The sequence below is a fragment of the Dermacentor variabilis genome, chromosome 1 (assembly GCF_050947875.1).
Source record: "Dermacentor variabilis isolate Ectoservices chromosome 1, ASM5094787v1, whole genome shotgun sequence".
Classification (NCBI taxonomy): domain Eukaryota; kingdom Metazoa; phylum Arthropoda; class Arachnida; order Ixodida; family Ixodidae; genus Dermacentor; species Dermacentor variabilis.
Window position 1 is genome coordinate 213804317 of NC_134568.1, and position 23586 is coordinate 213827902.

Consider the following 23586-nt stretch of genomic DNA (forward strand, 5'->3'; position numbering starts at 1 on the left):
CATACCAGATGAGCTAACCATAGATGAAATGAATGATAAGATCACCGCCTGTATACTTCCTGCTGCAGCAGAAACAATCCCACAATCGTCTGGCTTCCTAAGAAAAAACCTAAAACCCTGGTGGACAAAGGAATGTACGCAAACAAAAAAAACTACAAAACAAAGCGTGGGGTATCTTTCGGCGATATCCAACACAAGATAATCTACTCTCGTTCAAAAAAGCAAAATCGAAAGCCAGGTACACACGCAGACAGGCCGAAAGACAGTCCTGGAAAAATTATGTCTCCTCAATAAATAGCTCGATAACTTCCAAAAGAATGTGGGATCAGGTTCGTAAGTTTAGATGCGACTACGCTCCTTACACGATACCCATACTTTCACCCCCAGACACGCAAACAAATTTAGTAGAACAAGCAGACATATTAGGGCAGCACTTTCATGATATATCAAGCTCAGTAAACTACTCTGCAGAATTTCTAAAACATAAACAGTTAGCAGAAAAACTAAAGCTTCCGACCACAGGAAGTTCAGAAACACTGTATAATGCCGCTTTAACACTTCCAGAAATCAATAGAGTGCTTACTTCTGGCAAAAAAACAGCACCTGGTCCGGACAGAGTACATTATGCGATGCTCGCTCATTTATCTCCTAATGCAGTTGAAACCTTGCTTCGTTTTTTAAATAAAATCTGGGAAACAGGAAAATTCCCAAAAGAGTGGAAGAAAGCCATCATTATCCCTTTCTTGAAAGCTGGAAAACCTCCCACAACAGCAACCAGCTATAGACCGATAGCACTCACAAGTTGTCTTGCAAAGTCCTATGAAGCCATCATCAACATAAGATTGACATACGTCCTTGACACAGAGAACATGCTAGATAACCATCAGTGTGGATACAAGAAAGGTTGCTCCACAACAGATCACCTAGTCTGGCTAGAAGACGAGATACGTGCGGCCTTTCTACACAAACAATATTGTCTCACTGTTTTCTTTGACTTATAAAAGGCGTATGACACAACATGGATGTTTGGTATCTTAAGGGACTTGGCAGATTTAGGAATCCGAGGTAGAATGCTCAAATGTCTAGCCGATTTCATGTCGGACCGAACATTCCAGGTGCGTTTAGGAACGGCGCTGTCACATGTATTCACCCAGGAAAATGGTGTGCCACAAGGATGCGTATTAAGCACAACATTGTTTGTGGTGAAAATGAACTCGGTCAATAAGGTCATTCCATCCTCTGTAATGCATTCATTATATGTGGATGATGTACAAATTGCGTGTCGTGCATCCAACCTGACATCCTGCGAGCGGCAAATTCAAATTACATTAAACAAACTAACACAGTGGGCGTGTGAAAACGGTTTTCGTTTCTCAAGTGAAAAAACTATTAGTGTTGGCTTTACACAAAAAAGAGGCCTACAACCAGAACCCACCCTTAAGCTACAACAAGCCACACTACCAGTAAAACAAGAACACAAGTTTCTGGGTGTTCTGTTTGATAAAAAGTTAAACTTCCTGGCACATATAAAGAGCCTTAAAATAAAAGCAAACAATGCACTTAACGTCCTCAAAGTCCTGTCCCGGAAGCGCTGGGGCTCTGACCGTGAATGTCTGCTACGCATCTACCGTACATTGGTGCGCAGCATATTAGATTATGGCAGCATCGTATACGGTTCAGCTAGACAGTCCTACGTCCGTCGACTTGATCCAGTTCACAACCGTGGACTGCGACTGGCAAGTGGCGCTTACAGAACATCGCCTGTCCAGAGTTTGTATGTTGACTGCAATGAACCTCCTCTACAGCAGCGTAGAGTGCTACTAACTTTTTCTTACGTACTCAGAATCCAGTCCTCACCACAACACACATGCTTCAACGTTGTCACACAGTGTAACTCACGTTTACACTATACAAACAAACCAAACATGATTAATTAAGCCGCTTGTCCTACGATATGAGGAATATATTCGGGATTATAACATTCCTTGCGAAGTCCTTCAGGTTGCGAGAAAACCACAGCGTTTGCCGCCGTGGCACGTTTTCGCACCGGTATGTGATTGGACATTGACACATTTAAAGAAAAAAGACACCCCACACGAACACATTATACAAGAATTCCGCTTTCTACAGGACAAATATGAAAATTACACAGAATTTTACACTGATGGCTCTAAAACAAAAGAACACGTGGGTGTGGGGGCCGTAACAGAACATTGGGAAGTAAGTATTCGTTTGCCACAGCACGCCTCTGTCTACACAGCTGAAGTCTATGCATTATGGACTGTGGTGAAAAAGATCATTGCTAAAAAACACGAAAACACAATCATATACACTGACTCGTTAAGCACGCTGAAGGCTCTTCACCTGGAATCCGAATGTGAACCCCTGATAGGGGATATCTTAAACATGATAACAATAAACAAATACGGCAGGTCAATTAGGTTTTGCTGGGTACCAAGTCATGTTGGTATAACGGGCAACGAAGCGGCGGATAGATTCGCATCAATGGCAGCACACAAAGACATAATAAACACAACACTCCCATATAAAGATAGTATCCGTGCCATTAGGAAGGCCTTAACGTCAAAGTGGCAACACGAATGGGACCATTGTACAGAAAACAAGCTACATCTCATTAAACCTGTAATCGGCGAGTGGAAATCATGCAGTCACCAGCAACGGTTCTACGAGGTGATCTTGTCTCGACTTCGAATTGGACACACACATTTGACTCCCAATTTCCTCCTCCGAAAAGAAAACCCGCCAACCTGCGAGAAATGCCTTCAACCTCTCACAGTCATACACATCCTAATAACATGTCCACACATCAATATACTGAGACGGAGGTTTTTACACAGCCTATATAATTTGCACACTCGATTACACCCTGCCCTATTACTAGCAGATGACCCCCTAGTGCCATTTGCTAACCTGTTCGACTTTTTAGGAAAAAGTGGTTATTTACACCAACTATAATGTAATACAGGTTTACCTACTCTAACGTTGCATTTCATTTTGTCTTGTGTCTGGCGCAGCACGGCCTTAGTTGCCTTTGTGCCATTAAACCCAAAATAACCAAACCAAATCGTACACAACTGCTGATCTCTCAGTTGCACCTAGGCACTCAGGCACATCGCTCGCTCAGCATTTGCAAGTTGATGGGTGTCTTTCTCGGCATACTTTCTCATTGCGCACGTGATTTGAGTTTGAAAAAATGCTGACGCGTTGCATAGACGTCCGCATGCTAAGTTTCATCCTAGACGCCAGTGCTCGTTTCTCCCCTGGCAGAACGATTTCACCTCCAACGGGTGTACATTTCCACCGCTTCCCTTCAAGGTCGCACCCGCATTCAGTTCGTGCTGCGCACGAAACTTCTTTTGTTTGCGACGGCACCTCTTCGGATGTCTCGAAATTATTATTGGGTTGTTAACTGTCACGACAGCAATGAAAATGCAAAAGGGTTTATGCCACCAGTGAAATTCTGCCGATTCACAAGCAAATGGTATGAAAAAGCAGACGACAAACATGGATTACTGTGGTGCGCTGAACAAAGTAAATAACTGGCAAACGAAGTGATCTCGTTCATTGATCACTCGTGAGTGTATGACGGTTTTTACATGTAATCCACATGAATTTCATGATTGTTTGGTATATAATCCTTTTATTAAAATAAAAACTTTTAGTTGTTCGACCAGCACTTGTCCTGTCTTCTTTCTTGTGTTTCGTTTGTGTGTGCGCTGCCCAAGAATGGAAACCACTTCTGTTGTTTGCGCTAGCAGTGGCCGAAGTTGAGGCATGCCGAGAAATTGAATATGTGCACGATGCATTGAACATGACCAGAGTTCATTCCTGCATGACCACTGCACCGATTGATCGAGTCACTAGACGATGCACGCCTGTGTCTTGGTCGCATCAGCATTTCTGAAGCAGAAATGATTACTAATACTTTCAACTTCTCTTGAGCACTGTTAAAAAATGGCCAAGCTATTTGCATTGCTGCCTCTATTCTATATTGTAGAGGACGTACTAGTTACAGTTGTGTGCACATGCCGTACTTGTGCTATGTGGCGATATATTTTGTTTATTTCCGTACAGTGTCGATGGAAGTCTGTTGTCATCATCAGAGACAACACTGATTTGTAGCAAACATTTTGTGGGAAACTGCAAAAATGACGTTGGCTAACACGCATCGTATGTGCCGAGGATTTTTCCGGTGGCACATACAATGTCGTTTCCAATTACCTGCACAGTGTCACTTACATGGCTAAGCAGATGCTGCCCTTTTGCCGCATTGCAGCCGTGAAAGTAATCGTCAAGCCTACCGATGTTCTTAAAGGCAAATAGAAGCGTGTACATCGTCCTTCGAATAAAACGTCCACGCACACAGACATAGACACACACCACGCGCGGTACGAAACGTGCCCAAGCACACGCAGTGCAAGAGGCAATCAAGGCAGTGTGAACAAAAGATGGGAGAGGTGTACACCCGGCTAGTTGAATTTTGCCCCGCATGCGGCGTTCTCACGTTGGCACGGCAGCGCTGCTCGGCGGTGCCGTTCGTTTCTATGGCCGTCAAGTGCTCAAACACGAACGACAGCTGTGCAGTACACAACGCCGCACAGAGGAAGACAAACGTCTTTCCTGTCCCAGCTTTCAGCGTGCAAACGTGCTCCGCCCACAGCTGGCAAGTGTGAAGCAGACCAGCCAATGCGCATAAAGCATGTAAACTGCACTTGACGAAGCTGCACAGGCTACATTTTGTGAGCATAGTCACTTGACCATGAAAGATCTGCTTGTGAAACGCTTTCTGTGGACAACTATAAGTACTAAAAGCCGCGATGGCACATGAAAGACAAAGTTAAGTTGTATTCAGGGGCGATATCCTCAAGTGATTATTTCTGGTGGTGCATCATATTCGAGACATTTCACGTGTCTCTACATTGGACGCATCAAAGTAGACAAACAAAAGCCTTTCTGACACCGCGCCAAGAATGCTGTAAGCAGAAACTGCATGCTGCATTTGTCATGACGGAGAATGCGACGCAGTTTCCATGGTGTAGATGCAATGGCAAACTATGCCGGAATCCGATGCCACCGAAGCGAGATGGGTGAAACTTTACCATGGCTGCAGCCCTGATTTTATGAGCACTTTGTGCCAAGTCTCAGCTACTTCTCATCCCTTACTACAGATGGCAGTGGTTGCCTGATCGGTTGACTGGGCCTAAGGTAGCTAATGCTAAAGGCGTGATTATTGTCTTGTGTTGCCACCGTGCCACGCTGTGGCCGATGAAGTCGGATATGTCATGCTGGCGATGCTAAGGTCACTAAAATTTTGCCCTCTGCATAGTCCAGCATGAAACGTGGCCCGCAGCAGCGCGGCGATCAGTCGTCGCAGTGGGAGCACACAAGTGCATGGCAAGTGAGCGTGTTGTTGTTTGTCGAAGGCACGAACTCAGCAGGCTCACTTCATTGAGCACATAGAGTTTCATACAATAACTCAAAGTGTACCCGAACTGTAGCCAAGCATGCTGCTGGTCAGCCAAGCTAATGTGTGATGCACTCTGCTCCAGCGGCTCTAGCATGAGATGGGGCATGTTCTATTCCCGCGCCAGCCACACTAGACCGTAGAGTGTTCAATTTTTGCCAACGTAGTGTAACGCGTGGATCACATCGTGTTACACCAGACTATATCCATGCCTTTAGCTTGGTCACTCAATATGCTCTTCATCTCCAAGTGAAGATGGAATGCATTGAGGCTCTGCTTTTTGAATATAGACAACCAGATACAAACAACCGGCTTGACTCGGAGAACTTTTTGCATTAAAAAAAAAATCATGGGTGCGCAACGGCATGGGCACAGAACACAAAGCAGCTAGCAGAGTATAAGAACTCTGGCTAGCTGACGTGCAGGAACTGTTCGCTGACACACGGGAACATTACAAGTAAGGGAAGCAGACAACACAGGTGCTGGTTCTGAACAGTCTGTCTTACGTCACTTCTGGCAAGTAGTAATGGTGGCATATTTTTTTCTTTTTTCAGTTTTGCTATGAAAAACGGCGATGTTTGCGTTTTATGATGCACCCACTCGCATTTCAAGCCAAAGATTTTTCCACAGAGGCTACTCTGTCTACATTATCTGAAACTGTTTTCTTTTTTTTTTTTTTTTTTTTTTGTCTTTGAAAATTTCATTGCAGTTGGCCTTTAAGCAAGAAAAAAAAGTCTCGTCGCAGCTCCTGATAACTGTCGCAGATAATTGATGATACCAGCTCGAATGGGCAAATCAGTTTTGCGGAAGCCTGCAAGGGCTTCTGCATAACTTATTTGCCATACTGCAAAGTATAGTTTCGGAAGGTACTGATTTGCTCGAGTTGGAGTGAGTCCATAGCAGACTTTCAGCACAGAATTATATGGAAATCGCAAGAATGAAAGCATAGATACATTGTGAAAACACCGTTGTACTTAGATTTAGGTGCATGTTAAAGAATCCCAGGTGGTCAAAATTTCTGGAGTCATCCACTATGGTGTGCCTCATAATCAGAAAGTGGTTTTGGCACGTAAAACCCCATTATTTTTGTGTTCTATGTTTTCAGTACCATGATTTCTGTGTAATCCTGTGCTGGAAGTATGATTTAGTTTCACCCATTTCATAAGTGCCGTATATGGATGTGGCAGGCTGCCCATACTTCCATTGAACAGCCATTGTACTGGTTACTACTACTTTATTTCTGATACAGACACAGACACCCTTTAACAGTTCCTTTTTAAGGGTGGTGTAGAGGAGGTGGCTTAAAGGAACGCTAAAGATAAAAATTAAGTTGAGCTGCATTGCTGAATTATGCTTGTACAACACCAAAACACTGCTCTTACTGTGAGGGGAGACTTGATAAGCCAGAAAACATGCAAAAACTAAAAACGGGTGGTGACGCTGCCTTGGAAATTTCTGCACCTGCTCACCATGATGTCATGGATGTTGATGGCATCTGCTCAGGCCTAGTTACTTTTTTTGGTTTCGTTTTTTAGAATGGACTACATTGTGTTCTAAACAAGCCAGAAAGAGATATCAGAGCTTTGACAACATTTTTTGCCCCAGAAGTGTCCAAATATGAAAAAATACTTTGAAATCCGTGATGTCACATTGACGTATAGGCGCTGGGGTTGCGGAGCAAAATAGAAGAAAAGCTAGAAGCTTTGTTTTGATCTTCACCTATAGTACTAATCAACCTCTTACCATGAATTTAGCAATGCATTGAAATAATTTGTCAGTCTAAACTGATTTAGTGTTTCTCTTTAGTGTCCCTATAATTTATTGCACTTTTTTTTTTTTTTCAAATTGCTTATGTGAGCCTTAGTTTGGCAACTTGTCCGTGGTGCCATCATCATCTAAAGAGTGGACGTGGCTATTGTAATGTCGTGCTCTCTTTGCATGATCAACAGATGGTTCATCACTAGAATAAGCATCTATAGTTTTCTTCTTGTCCATGCTTCTCTGTGTTGAGAAAGCCTCAATTTAATGTCCGCATGTGCTTGATTCTTTCAAGGGACACTAAAAAGGAGTATTAAGTTAAGCTTTATTAACAGCTTATACTTCTGAAATAGCAATAATGTCACTCTTACCATGCGAGGACAAGCCAGGAAAGGTGCAAAAACGAAAGAATGGTGGAAACACCACCTTGAGAGTTACTACATCTGCATCATGATATCATGAGTTTGACAGTGTCTGCTCACATCCGGTTGACTATTTATCGATAAAGAAGGATTACATTCAACTGTAGTTGTAGAAGAGCCAGTAACACAAACTAGCAAGCCTTGAGAAGTTATTCTCTAAAGGTGGCCACATGGAGGAAAATACTTCAAAATTTGCACTGTACTGAAGTCTCAACACAGTGGTACTAGTATTGGTAAGAACTCAAGAAACATAAATTCGACTTTCACTTTCTCTGCTAGTAATCAATTCTTTTTTCCCCTCAAAAGAATGAAAATTAATCTTTGAAAGAAAACTATTATCAGTCTAAATTTATTTAGTGTTGCTTTTTAGTGTCCCTTTCAAGCCTGTATCAATTTTGTGCTGCCTTTTCTGAAAAAAAAAAAAAAAAACCTGGAAGTAAGCTGTAGACGAGCCTGACTCACTTAATTAAAGTGGTGATAAATTAGAAGGGACGACAAGCATCGCTGCAACACCTTTTTTTTTTTTTTCAAAACTGAGAACAAACAAACTGGAGTGAGTAAGGCCTTTCAATGAATATATTTATCTCACAAATTTTTGCAAAGTACTACCTATTCATAACAGATATAAAAGAGCGAAAAGAATACTTTCCGCATGCCTCCTCAACACGTGTCCTCTCAGTTGTGCAGCGCAGACAGCAATGTCATGCCAGTTACTTTCTTATTTTTTCTTCTTTTCCACGGTGCACTTACGGTAACCCTTTAAGGTTGCGGTAACAGGAAGGGCAGGACGTGGTAAGAACTGCTGCTTCCCCATTTACTAGAAGACTGGGTGGATGTGCACATGTGCGTGAGCTTTCCCTCGGGAATAACTCATGATCATGAACTAGTATTGCCCACTGACTGGCATCTATAGGCTGTCGTACAGGTCTATGACATCATAGGCAGCACATAATAGAAGGGGCCTTAAAAACCACGAGAGAGAGCAAGCAATCTTTCATGTGAGATTGCAGGCTCTCCAGGCTACATGCAGCAGAATAATGTTAGGCTTGCATGTTTGTGGCAACATTGTCCGCAGATTGTAAACTGTGTTCCTACTGTGTTTAAAAGGTCTAACAGTGCCCCTTTAACAGTTAGGGTGCATGTGAATGGGCCAGTCTTGTCCAATCAAAGGATGTGCTTACGGGAATTTTCTCTTTTGTGTTTAAAGTCAATACATTTGTTTAGAGATAATTTGGAGCTTATAATTCTTTATTGGTTGCTTTTTATTATTTGATGACAAATCAAATGGGTGGTTCAAATGGGCATTTTTCTTCCGGTCTTGTTCGCAGTATAATGAAAGGCATTTTGCATCAGTGTTATAGTAAACAAACATTGGATATTCTTGCCTAATTTATTTGTTGTAGGTGAAGACGCAAAAGTGCCCATTCTGCAGCAAGGCCTTCTGCAAAAACTTTGACCTGCAGCAGCACATTCGCTCACACACAGGAGAAAAGCCATTTCAATGTGTCATCTGTGGTCGTGGCTTTGCCCAAAAATCTAATGTGAAAAAGCACATGCAGACCCACAAGGTAAAGAAAATGTGTTTTGCTTTTACTGTCATTGGCACATGTGTTTTTGCACTTTTGTACTCAATGTAGGCAAAAAGTAGGAATGCTCTTTGCAACTAGGGTCATTGGCATATTTATGTGCTACTCTTTTAGTGTACTGGCCTTAACAGTACTTTTGAAGAACTTTGATGTACACTCTGCCAGCAGCATAGTACAGGGCAGTCTATTTGTAAGGATCTTGAGTGAGTCAGAAAATCATCGTCTATGTATTCACAAAGCTTTTCATTCCTAAAAACTGTTTGCTATCGGGATTTGCATCTAAGTGTTCTCACAAACTACTCCATGACCCAAACTGCTTTATACCGACCCTGATGGCAATCTCGCACTTAGCAGTGCAACGTCATAGCCACTGCTATGGTGTTGCACTGCTAAGCACGAGGTCGCGGGTCCAATTCCCTACCACGGTGACCACATTTCAATGGAGGTGAAATGCTAAAATGCTCCGTACCAGGTAGTGGGTACATATTAAGAACCCCAGGTCGTCATAATTAATCTGGAGTCGCCCCACTGCGGCATGCCTTAAAATCAGATCGTTATTTTGGCACTTAAACCCCCAGAATTTGATTAATTGATAACTGCTTTGTGAGCATGCACCTGGATCATTTTATAACCACATGTTATTGAATGCAAACAGATGTTATGCACCTTCATTTTTCCTCCCTTCCCTATACTGCTGACAAATGTTCAGTTGTTGGCCATGTTAGACAGTCACGGGGCAGTCAGCGAGCTTTCCAATATTTTCCTGTTAACCATTCTTTCTCTCCCCGTCAACATAAAACAGTAGACCAAATACATCACTATAACCAAGCAATAAGTGGACTTCACGCAATGGTCAACACAATATGTATTCCATAGTCCTATTCACTCTGTAGCTTTGCAACAAAGTCGTGATATAATGGAAGCTTATAAAAACGGAAGGTCTCGCTAGTAGATATGATGATGAAGTACGTGATGCACTTGTTCGCTTGTGGTAGAGTTGTGGTTATGAAAAGAACCATTGGTATCTTCACTTGGTAGCTCTGTTTCAAATCTAGCAAGCAACACTGTGGAAGCTACGCAAGTACTAGTACGGTCATAGAAGCCTCATTCTGCACGTTTTGCAATGCAGTTGATTTTGATCTGCGACATTTTTTACAGATTAACTGCTTTGTATACTGTAACTACAACATGTGGATGAAAAGTTATGTCAAATCATGTATTATTTGTGCACCTTTGTGCTTCCAGTATACAACATTACAACATATAGTCAAATGCCTCTGCAACAATATGACCTGTAAAACGAAAGGGTTCTTTATGTCCCAGCCCAATTCCTATCTTTCATAGGTATTGCGAATGTCTTTACAATAAAGACTACTGCAGTGAATTTGCATGTACAACAAAGGAATCGAGGTGTACCTGATGGCTGATTTGTCTTGTGATTTGTTGTAAAGGCTGATTTGTCGCTTTAGAATGAATGCATGTGTCTAGCAAATGCATGTGACAGTTCAAGTCCTGTTGCTTAGCTCCAGAAATCGCTCAACTCGTATGCGACTTTTTTCAATACTTTCAGTACAGCAGTGGGTGTATTGACTAACATATACGTCACGGTTGATGATGGGAGAATGATGACAGATGACATCATTGAAGCCAGGGAAGGGAGGGTGGCGAAGGTTGACAAAAGCAGCAGTGATGAAGAGCATGCAGATAAACCAAGAATCTTGACAAGGTGGCTATAGCAGCATTCGACGCTGTGCAACTGCACCTTGAATCGCTCCTGGGCTTTGCTGCAGAGCATGCCATAAACCTCGATGCTGTAAGGTCAACTGCAGTCGCACATTCCATTAAACCAAGAAAATTACCCAGGAAAATTTACAGAAGAAAAATACAAATTATTTGACTAAATATGACATAAATTTATGATAAATGTCGTTTTGTTGTTGCTAAACATGCCTATCATGCTCTAGGGAGCAGTACAGCATGAGATCTTTACAGCAACGAAGTGATCTATACAACTAAGGATTTTGTAGGTTCCAAGCGCTTCCTTATAAAGGCATGTGACTGTATCATGTTTAGGGCACATACGTAACCTGTATGCTGTGGCCACTGGTTGCAGAAATCTGCCACTCTGCTCGCTCTGTGGTAAATAGGTTCACATCTGCCATGCCTTCCAAGTAATAATTAGGTCATATTTTGAGACATGTGTGAGGCAGTGTTGCATCCAACTGCATGACGCATACCTATATCTTTCTTATATGACTCACTATAGTTAGGTTGGGAGTGCAAGCAGTTAGAAAAGTACCTCTAGCCTTCATAGTGTTGCCAGCTATGTCTGAAATAGAGTATAAGTGCCATGCAGAGGGGGAATTCACAGTAGGAGAGTACTTCATGCTGCCTGCTTCATCATTTCTTTTGTTTTTAGTGAGCGACTAGAGTCGACTCGTTACAATAAACCCTGAAACCTGACATAAAATGTCCGTTTTATCCGAAGTCCATAATATCCGAAATGCCACACTTCCAAAACTTTGGTTGGAAAAAGTCCATAATATCCAAAATGCCACACTTGCAAAACTTTGGTTGGAAAGTCTAACAATGTTATTGTAAAGAGTGAGTTACGAACATCCAAAGTAAAAAAAAAAAGTTGCAGTTGCTCAAAAGGCAAAGCATCAATTGCAATAGCAAATTAGTAGACAGCTATACGGAGTAAGAATAGTAGCTTTATCGGCCGTATAAAGTTGTAAACATTTGCTTACTAAGCAAGGTGTCAAGCAAGGTGTCACACACGCATAGGTAAACATGAACACATCTTGCTCTCTGACTGCAAAAAGTCGCTGTCAAAATGTTTGAGTGAGAAACCGTGGCAGCAGCAACAAGCAAATTGACCTTCGTGCTGTCTCTCGCTTCAATGTAAAGTAAACGTCGAAAGCGCAGCACATACGAAGCTACTGGCACTGGGCACACTTTGTCCACATCGCAAATCGCTTTCAAGATAAGCAGCAGCCACCCGAGTAGAACCCCCCCAAACACACACACCTCACGCGCGAAAGAAGACACCATGCTTCCACTCTGCCTTCCTCCCTCGTGCATGCGATATTGAGCCACGATCGCAGGCTGACCCTTGAAAGTAAGTTTTCAGCCTGTGCCGACAGGACAAAAGTACCTTTCATACGCCTGATTTTGAAAAAAATTGCCGTTAATTTCGTCCACTGTAGCCAATATTCCTTTGTAGCGGGGTCCATTAAAAGCGAGCTTCATTGCATTCATAAAATAGGTAGAGCAAACTATGGTTCAAATGTGGTCCATTATATCCGAAAGTCTGTTGTACGCTGGTCTGTTGTAACGAGCGTAGACTGAATATATCTTTTTGCTGCTGACATGTTATGAATATCCCCATGATAGTGTTTTTTTTTTTTTTTATGGACAGTATTCAGCTTGATTTGCATGGGTTGCAAACCACAAAAACTATGCAGCGAGTTATTCATCCTGGCTGTCCCAAGTGTTTCGTGAATTAACCACACCATATATATTTGCAAATCGGTAGAGTACTACACAACAGCCATAGCACAGTAGAAGCTCAATGTTACTTTATTGGATCATATAATTTCTTGGCTTACACAATCATGGTCAAGAACATTAAGAATCAACGTCTCTTGGGAATATTTTTTGTTCTCTTCCTATCTCCAAGACATATCAGAATAGTTCTACTACAGCAATAGCTTAGCTGGCAAATTCTCATGTGGCAACATATTCATCTTGCTCAATTCCCCCTGCCTTTTTTTGACTCCACTTTTTAAAAGTTGCAAGCTTTAGTCATTGCAGTCTACAATTGTATGCACCTTTTCATCTTGTGAAGGTGGGAAAGCACAGTGGTACAGGTACTACACATATACAGTCGAACCCGGATGTATCGAACCCACATATAATGAATTATTGTATATAACAAACAGCAGTAAAATCTCCTTAAAAATTTTTGTATAAAATTTTTTATTTGATATATTGAACTTTTTTTCATCCCCTTAAGATTTTATATATCCGGGTTCGACTCTGTAGGTTATAGTATCTGTGGTTATTGAATTTATATGTTCTGTTACATCTAGTTTATTACTTTCTTTTCTCCCCCCTCTCTTTTTTACTACTACCTCACTTTTGAGACTGCTTTTTCTATATTAGGTTTCTGAAAGAGGAAGTTGGCCTCTGTCAGGATGTAGTTAAAAAAAACCAATACAAGTTCCTTGGAGAAAAAACATTACAGCTGAAGAAAAAAATTTTGGAGGATGCTTAAGCTCTGCTTTTAAGAATGGAATGCAAGAACATTTAAAGATCCCTGACTGCTTCTCACGCTTCCCAGCAAGTGCAGCTTATGTAACTGTAATGCTTTCCTGGAAATGCTGGTAGTGAACACTATGCACGAAGGCGAGCTTTGTGGTTCTTTTTTTGATGGTGTTGCAAGGAACCGAGTAGGCCACACCACTCCTACTAAGACAGCCCTCAAACGGCAGCTGGAAAACGCTATCGTGTTAAAAGAGGTTTGTGTTTTGAGTTTTCACATAACAGGATTATGTTTTCTCATATATTTAAATTACAATCCAATGCTATCATGTCTGTAGGTTGTGTGTAAGTCGTACCTTAGGAATTTTCTGACGCATTTTACTCTGAGAAATTCAATTCAGTAATGCCTATGCGCCATGCCGATGTGGATCGGGATGGGTGGTTCGAGATGATCTTCTCGGCCGCTGACGCCTACACCAGGTTTTCTGTGACACTGGGCCCTTCATGCCATCGCGTTAAACTGTACCCTTGTCAAAGGACTGAGTTTGGCCCCACTGCTCTTCTGGGGCAGTTCTTCTATCAACTGAGCTAACTAGGATGCTAGCATTTGGCAGCAGGTGGATGTGTTGATGGAGAACGTGAAATGTGGGAACATTGATTAGTGAAGATTTTTGTACTATCAAATTAAGTATGCTTCATTTACTGACTAAATGTAAGTTTAAGCTTTGTGGTATATAGGTGGGTGCCAACTTTCCCTTTCATCAATTTTCCTCCATCTTGTGAGTTTTTGCAGAATGTACGTCATTAATCAACCTATTGCTTTATATTTGGAACAGGTTTGGCCCAATGGCTTGTCGTGTACACTGCCAGCACAACTTGTTTCAGATGGCTCGCAGTCATCTGTGGATGACCCTAACAGCAAAGATGACAACGCAGGAACGAAGAAGGTCTGGAAACCAGTTTTCTTAAACATTTCATTGTTCTCTTTTTAGTTCAGTTTTCCCCATGCAGGATGCATTTTTCTGCCTGTTTCTACCCTCCTTTTTTATTGCATGGACTCTGCTTTCAGGTGATTACCACTGATGATGTAGCTCTGGCAAACAGCTATAGCTGCCCATTCTGTTCCTTTGTGGGGAAGACTTATTTTGAACTCAAGAGCCACCTGACATTCCATAAGCAGGAAAAAGTATGTATCTTCTATTCTTGCTTCCAGGATATGCAGCAGTGTAGTGATTCAAGGTGTTATATGATGTAATGACATCAGGCTAGGTTATAGTATCATTTTCTAATATTGTTTGTCATCATTGTCTTCATTATATTTATTTATTTATTTATTTATTTATTTATTTATTTATTTATACCCTTAAAGGCCCCAGTGGGGTGTTACGCAAGGAGGCTCAAATAATACCAAAAAGATTCATAAACTGAGACATGTGTTGTGAACAAAAAAAAATGGCAGTTATGAAGTTGTGGTAACACAACATGCAGCATCTATGTTTTTAAAAGAGTAAATAAATAAAAGCATTGCACGACTACACAACAGAGGGAGCGACCCGAGCCTTGCCAATGAATAACAAACCACTTTGGCCTCAGCTTCACTAGAGGGGTATTGCCTCCTTCCTCGCAAGGTAGCCACGCCCATGAAAAAGAGGTATAAAAGGAGCAAGAAACCAGGCACCAGCAGTTGACTCATTGGGTGGGAGCTGTCCTGTACCTTGGCTTGTCCCCCGGACCGTTCGCTCTCGTGCATGGATGAGTACTGCGTCTTGGCGTTGCTCTAACTTTGTCCGCTCATGCCCGCTCGTGTCATTGTAGTTAACACCCGTGACAGTTTCGCGCTGTCTTTGTCGATGCAGAAGTTTTAAGGTGGCTCCCTGGATTGAGTAGTCACTCTCTGCTCCTGCCATCGGACTTTCTGGTCTCAGTCATTTCTCTTAGGCTCGCTACTGCTTTGATTGTATTCTTGACATTGTGATTATTGATTCTCGGGATGTCATGAGGCAAACTTCATCTTTTATCAAAGAACTTCTGTTTCTTTCTTTATCACACTGCGCTTATTTTTCATTAGGCATGAGGTGCATTTTCTTTGCAGAGGACATACTAACTTACTGTTTCCTAGAGACTCAGTGATGTTTTTGTAATACTGCTCCTTTCATTGTGGCTGTGCTTATGATGTTGTCTTCATTCTACTTCAGGTTTTCAAGTGCATAGTGGGGAAGTGTGGTGAGACGTTCACAGAGCTAGATTCCTTTTTGAGTCATGCCAAGAGCCATGAGAGCAACATGATGTATCGCTGTGGCCACTGTCCACGCACTCTGGCTTCCTTATATGAACTCAATGTCCACCAGCTTACGCATTCACTTTGTGTGACCAGTGACAGCCATAGCATCAGCGTTACCATTGGTCCAAGCACAACCACATCTAAGGCCAACAACAGGCAAGTTACCAGTGCAATGATAATTTGAAGATTTTATCTGCTGCACTTACGTTCTTCTTGTTATTGGCCATTGCCAACTAGTGCTGCAAAAAGAAGCACAATAATATTGTATGCAAGAGTATGTTTTGGGAAAAAATCCAGGGACATATATTTCTTGAAGGTTTTTCTGAGGGGATTAGTAGCAGTGCTTGCATGCTATAGGGGACTTTATGCTTGGTTTTACCTTGGGTGCACAGGGTGCAACCTCACTAAAACAGGATTTAGTTCACTGTAGTAAAACTATGCTTTCATTCTTAAAGTAGTGGCAGCCAATCCATGCAATTCTCCTTGGCGCTGTAGCAGGCTTCAAAGTTAATGCGTACTGTGTTCAGGTTTAACTCTGCAGTATCTCCAAGCTCTGAAGGGCTAACTTCTATGTTTCGTTTGAGCATCTTATATGCCTATTTGTTTATAATAGTGTGGAATTTCACTTGCACACCACAGTGTGCAAACTCAAGGAGGCTGTTATAGTTACCAATAAAATTTGCTGTGCATCCCAAGTTAGTATAGTATCCTTATGTTTTCAGGGTTTGTTGGAAGCTTTAGTGGTCATGATAAGGGCTTGCCTAAGTTTTCATGGTACAGTGTGCAAGTGCAATATGCAAACAGGGTGCACCCTGCAGGCATGCACACTTCAGCTTCTGTACATGTGTGCATAGTATATACACACATACATACTCATACACATATTTATTTATTTGTTTTATTTTGTTTGTTTGTTTGTTTGTTTGTTTGCCTCACAGGCTCCAGAAGGAGTAATGAGTGAGGTGGGGAGGGCTTCACATAATAGCAAAGGAGCAAAAAAGAAGTTACTCAATGTTAAAGATATAAGCAGTGATGTGAAATTAATAAATAAATTATCTTCAAAGGAGCTGAAATTATACAAACATAAGGTAAAATTCTACCAGTAGAAAGCAAGGTTATACCGTTAATAGGGAGGTTGCGTAAATACATACAAGAACGAGTTATATACACCAGGAATAGAAACACTTGAAGGTTGCGCTAATTTTTTGTTGTAAAGTTACAGGATCGTTAATGTAAGCAATTTTATCGGGAAGACCATTCTAATGTTTCATGGCACGTGGCAAAGCAGGCGATTTAAATGCATTAGTCTGACCAAAAATGGGCTAGAAGATGAGATGATTGTGCAAGTGCCTAGATGAGCGCGATGGATGACCAAGAAGCAAGGTGGATGAGTACTCACTGTGAATGATTTTATGTAGCAGACAGAGCAACACTACATTCCAGCATGATACCAAGGATTGCTGTGACAATGACAACTTAATGTTAGATACACTTGAATATGGGTTGTAATCTGGCAAAAAAACATGCATCACAGTTTTGCATCGACTCGAGAATGTCAATTAGATATGCCTGTAAGGTGACCAAATTGAAGCCGCAAATTCTAGTTGGGGGCCGGACTAATGTTTGATACACAGGCTTTTCTTGTATAGGAAAGAGCAGCATGAAGGTTGCGTTTTAGATGACCTAGCATGTGCATTGTGTTGGCTGTTATTTTTTTAATATGGGCAGACCATGATGAGCTTGTTGTTATAAGAATGCCAAAGTGCTTGTATGAGGATGCACGAGTGACGAGGCTGCTCTCAATCGAGTAACTGAATGTCAAATACAAATGTTTGTATGTAATTGTTATTAGTTCACATTTATCAGTATTCAGGGTCATTTACCAAGCTAAGCACCAGTTAGTAACACGATCAAGATCTTGAACAATATGGAGTGTATATATGCACTTTCAGTAATCTCAGTGGCCACATTGCAGGTTTGTGCAGTTCACCATGCATGTGTGGCATCTGAGGGCTTAGCCCATATACAGTGGTATATTAATTTTTTATTGGTATTCAAAATAATTTTAGATTGCAGGCCGCGCATAAATGTATAAATTTTGCATAATGGCTGAACCTCAAAAGAATGATAAAAGAAATGCAGCCTTTTATCGTGTTTATTCAGTAAAACGTATGTATAGATGATGTCAAAGCAGTAATCATTCGAGCCTGCCCAGTCATTGGGAAAACTGATCATTTTGAAAGAGAGGCTGAATCCCTGTGTCTTCTTACAAAAAAATGAAGGGCCTGGTGTCACTTAATGGAAACGAAGGACTTGATCTTGTGGGTCTCTTGCAGAATGTGTCATTTATTGCATCTTTAATGTTTGAAGACACAATGCATGTCCCCATTTTCTGTTCAACCACTGCACCTCTTTATATGTACCTTTCCCAAGTTCTTGCCTGGTAGCAGCTGATGAGTGAGGTTCAACTGTAATTTAAACCGCTGACTTTTTAAGAAACATCTTGAAGGTTGTTATGCTTAATAAATAGCTTCATTGACTGCATCTTTAACTCTTTCCTTACCGAGCCCATTGGGCATAGTTAGCCAACTAACGATGGTTTGACATGCCACTTTCTTGACTTTCCGTGCCACTCATAAACACACTGCACCATTGCATGTGATGGAGAAAAACTATATTTTTGTTTTCTAAGCAGTTCAATTTTTTTACGCCATGCGGCAATTTTTGAACGCGCTCCGAAGTTTTGCGATCGTCAAAGTAGAAAGCAAAAATGGCAGTCTTTGGGAGCGGCGAGCGCACGTCGGAAGATTGCAGATGTCGTGATTCCACTGCGTCTGCAGCTCATTTTATCGATGGACAGAGCAGCAGCGAGTCTGAGGATGCTGCCTTTTCGTCGGATTTTGACTCTGAGAGCAACGGCGATGCGAACCAGCCAGGAACATCGGCGGCCGCAGCCCGGCACTCCCAGCTGTAGTGTTTGCAGTTAAATTTTTGTGTTGGAATACCTGTACAGTGAAAATGTTAGATTTTTCTTTTTGGAGATAGTGCATATTAGACAGCAATACATTTTGTATATCTCGCAATTCTTTTTGCATATCTTTCTTAGTAGGAACAAGCATGTCTTTACAAACTTCGTTCAGTTTTATCCCACAATCTTAATTCTATCATAAGAAGCCAACAAAAGAAGACACCAAAGAAAACATAGGGGAAATTACTTGTACATACTAATTGAATTAAAGAAATGATAAATTAATGGCATTGAAAGTGGATGAAGAAACAACTTGCCACAGGTGGGGAACGATCCCACGTCTTCGCATTACGCGTGCGATGCTCTAACCAATTGAACTACCGCAATGTGGTTTCCCCATCCACTTTCTTGGTTATTTATGTGTTACTACTAGAACTAACCTTAGGAGTGTTAGCCAGTGCCACCGCTCACAAACCTTAGCGGCGGATGTGGAACATCCTTTCTGCCGCAGACATCACGAGCACGTGATCTTTCTGGGTGAAGGCAACCGATCAATAAACCTGCACATGCTACCTGAAGGCATAAGTGTAGCCGGATTCGAGACCCTCGTTATGTAAGAACGAGAAGAAAGGGGGTTAACCGAGGGGCCCAATTTTTATTGATCATATCCTGAGAAGCCAACAAAGGCACCGAGGAAAAAATAGGGGAAATTACTTGTACTTACTAACTGAATTAAAGAAATGATAAATTAATGGCAATGAAAGTGGATCAAAAAACAACTTGCCTCCAGGTGGGGAGTGATCCCACGTCTTCGCATTACGCGTGTGATGCTCTAACCAATTGAGCTACTGCGGCACGATTTGCCCATCCACTTTCTTGGGTATTTATGTGTTACTATAGAAATAACCTTGGGAGTGTTAGCCAGCGCCACCACTCACAAAGCAGGTGTATTGACCAGTTGCCGTCACCAAGAAAAATCACGTACTTGTGACGCCTGCGGCAGAATGGATGTTCCACATCCGCCGCCAAGGTTTGTTAACCAGAGTCAAATTAAAGAAAGTATATTGGATGATTCCACGAGAGATCAAACATGCGTGTCCACTTGATATTGTTGTTTTTGTCTGTTTTTTTATGTCATGTAGGAATATTCAAACTGCACGGAACCGAAAATTTTATTCCCAAAAGGCGTTCCCAGCTAGCCAAAAAAAATGTGTGAAAGTGGCAGCACGAGCGTCCTCCTATTGCTTACTACAATATTTTCCGATTTCATGGCCGAATTAAATGCAAACTAAAAATGTTGTGTTGAAAAACTTTTCTGCTCATTTTAATACGCTTCACAGTAAATTAGTTCCATGAATTTTTTTATGCTGTCCACAAATGATCAAAATGTAAAATGATTCCAAACATGGCCCAAATAGAAAAATTTTTTAACTTTGATGTGTCTTGGCACATTTTCTATTTCACAAAGAAACTTTTAAAAAGTGTCAAACATAGAAAATTCTCTTTGCAACATTTATGCAAAATATTGTCTCCCTACATGAAACACAAGAGAATAAGAAAGTAGTTCAATAAACAAGTTTTAAAAAAAAACTGTGCCAATTTCTGAAAAAATTTTGGATGGAGGTCCGCTTATGTCGGGTAAAACGTGGCTGCGATATTATGTATCCTCATTTGCTTTATTCACAAAATATAATGGGCCAAAGTGGCCCATGTTGAAGCAAGGTTTTGGGTACGAGCTAGTTGGTATTCCATGGTATCAAACGTCACTTACAGCGCATACATACTTCGTCTATGTATGCGCTGTAAGTGACGTTTGAGCCCATGTTGAACATGCTGGCTTTAGTGCTGTGATGACTCATTCTGGTTTGTTAAAGTTTACTCTTTTTTGAAAAAAGAAAAGGCAGTGGTTTCCACAAATGAAGGAAAGTTTACCTGGGCTCCTTATAGGGGCAAGAATAGAGAACGTGTTTTCTGCTTTTTCTGGGATGCAAGAGAGAACAAACTCGACACTACTTGTGGTGCTCGAAAAAATTTATTGCGTGTCCTTTGCAGGTAGTATTTAAAAGGGTGTAATCACTGTCTGCTGACTAGCAGCAGTTCTCGCAATGGGCAGCACATGTCCACTTGACTGATCGCGGTTACACGTCCACACATGCCGTGACTGAATTCCTGGCACACACGGCACTGACTTCCACTCCACTCACTCCTGCTGACGATGCTCCTTGATGGCTGCAGCAGGCGCGGGAAGCAGGGCCACATTCTAAATGTTGCCACTAAGTTGGGTGACCATCTCATGTGCCGAGTGAATGGAGGTGGCGCTTCCAGACCTGAGGTTATGCAAGGAAGCTTGGTGCTTAAGTAGTCCGCCCGCGCCATCACAGGCATTCTTCCCATGGCCGGTAGTGGAAAATATCCACCTCGAGGACATATACTTGGAGTGGCACAACTCATACAGTTGGCACCTATGTTAAAGATGGCTCGCTGCACCACCGCTGATGTATGTTACATGATAGTAGATGGGTGCTTTGTCATCGAGCACTTCGTGCACTCTACCTAGGGCATGGCAGGCGTGCACTGCGTCGTGATGCATGTTTTGCTTATGACAGCAAAGCTGTGTGTTGCTTTCCTTGTCATGGCGACACAGGTGAAAATGTAGATTTGCTTCTTGTGCTAATGGTACGACTTTGTTTAATTTGAAGTAAGAACAGCCCAGTTTCCCGCAAAATCAAAATGCAGAAAAATGCTTCCGCGCTGCTCGCACTTCTTTGCCTCATGAATAGCCGTGGTTTGAGTGCGGATTATGTATTTGTGAGGAATTTATTTGGTCATCCATTTGCCAAGCTCCTTCACAAAAAAAAGGGCTAGAGACGATGTCTTGTTGATCAAGTTACCGCTTTCCCAAACAGCAAATGTGACCTAGTCGTCGTTGACCATTCCCAGACTGGCCAAAGTGAGGCTTTCACTCCATGGGCAGCACTTGCATTCACCTAACATACAATCTGTGGTTAGGAAGCCACGAAGGCACAATGTTTTCACACCTTCTAATGAGATTTCCATGCCGGTTACATTCTCAAGCGCGGAGACACAAAGGTATGGCATTAGCGCAATGAATGCAAACGCAAACCTCTTGTTGTGGTGCGAGCAACACCCATCTTGGACACAGGCTGTAAAACTTTGACAGGGCAATGGCACTTTCGGGGTGAGCTGCTTTGAACATCTGGAACGTCTCACGGATAGAACATGTCATAAACCGCTTTGAAACATACTCTCTCTGGCAGTCCGTGATGACTGACACGTCCTTCTTGTTCGGGCTCTGCCGAGAGCACCCAAGTTCATCCTTTGTGAAGCAGTTGAGCGCAACTCATACATCCCATTGGCCTAACCTTGCCCTCATGTATGGATCAAAATGTGACCACATTCCATGCTTCTCGTGCCAATTTGGGGCCTTTCTGAGCATGTACGTTGTGACAGCTGGGACTGCCTCTGGAATGTGGTTGTTTTCAACTTATGGTGGCACGATGGTTAAGAGTAGGAGGCGCTCTCGATAGGACCTTGAAGCCTCATATGCTTGCTTCAAGCTATTTAACCAGCCAGTGCATGCACAACATTCTGTTACAGACGGTTCAGGTATACTGGCGCTTCTGTGTGCAGCGCTTAAAGTTGAGTGTATCTTCGTCACCGCAATGCTTTCAATCTTGTTCCATTTTCTCATTCTATAAGATCGTCTGCTGCATTTGTGAATGGAAGATGGTGGCTGTAATGATGAAACATCAGAAGAAAGGTGGACATACCTGTTCAAGTTGTCAATCGCTTCTTCCTGGAGGAATGCCTCGTCTGCTTTATCATGGGTGTCGCTACATGAACACAGGATTTCCTTGAGGCACGTAAAGCAGTGCTGGCAGACCTCGTCGATGTCGCGAATATCCTCCCTCGGCCTCTGGCAGTAGCTTCCACCGGGAGGCAACATCGAAAACGTTTACTACACAATGAAAATTTTTTTTTCTTAGCAATCTTATTCTTGCAAATGCTTAAATAATCGGCACAGACTACTTGGACCGTGCTATGAGCCGCATGTATCACGTGTAGTGAACAGCTAGACCAAGTCGAAACGTTTATACTGAACAGCACTGCACTCATTCTGTTACTTTTTCTGTGCCACTGTCATGACTGAGCCTCCAGAATGTCTCGCGGTTTCATGTTTTGTGAACAAGGCCCTCTAAGGCTTTTCACTGTTAAAACATGGGGGCCACGCTTGTTATCAAAGGACAATGTCCATCTGGCGCCACCAGTGACCTCTGCCGCTCTCAGTGTGGGTAAGCACATCAGCAAGTTGTGACAAAATATCATTGCAACTTCGGCAGTCTTTAGCTCAGTCATGCCACATTGCACTTTTTTGGACAGCTGAAACGCAGAGATGAAGGTTGAAGTAAGACAAGAAGACACTAAATAAACGGCTTGGAAAGTGAGTCAGATAAGTTTTTATAAAGGCACAGTGTGAGTTGCACATGGTGGTGCTGAAGAAGGTTCCAGTACTCATTGCACAAGAGGATGTTGCACCTGTGTTTGGCAGATGTGCAAACAGCATTGCCATGCGGCGACTCTTGGCCTGCTCAAAGCTTATTTACACTCTTTTATGATGACCTGTACTGTGTCACAATTTTTGCACATGAGCAGGTTGAAAGCATTGTCAGCGACCCCAGTCAGTACATGCCCAACCTTGTCTGACTCGGCCATATCGCTGTCGGCCTTAAGGTACAGAGCCAGCACGTCCTGGATGTAAGAGATGCACGATTCTGTGGACATCTGGGCACGGGTCGCTA

General features: G+C 42.2%; 1 protein-coding gene across 4 annotated transcripts in view; it reads left to right on the forward strand.

Moving 5' to 3' along the window:
* Positions 1–23586, forward strand: part of LOC142592732 (zinc finger protein 341-like) — an 85517-nt gene that overhangs the window by 51679 nt on the left and 10252 nt on the right. For all 4 annotated transcript variants that reach the window (XM_075704353.1, XM_075704363.1, XM_075704345.1 and 1 more), the window contains 4 exons: positions 9069–9233; positions 14354–14464; positions 14587–14703; positions 15713–15954. In XM_075704353.1, coding sequence (XP_075560468.1) covers positions 9069–9233; positions 14354–14464; positions 14587–14703; positions 15713–15954 — 635 coding nt within the window. The remainder of the gene's footprint in view (positions 1–9068; positions 9234–14353; positions 14465–14586; positions 14704–15712; positions 15955–23586) is intronic.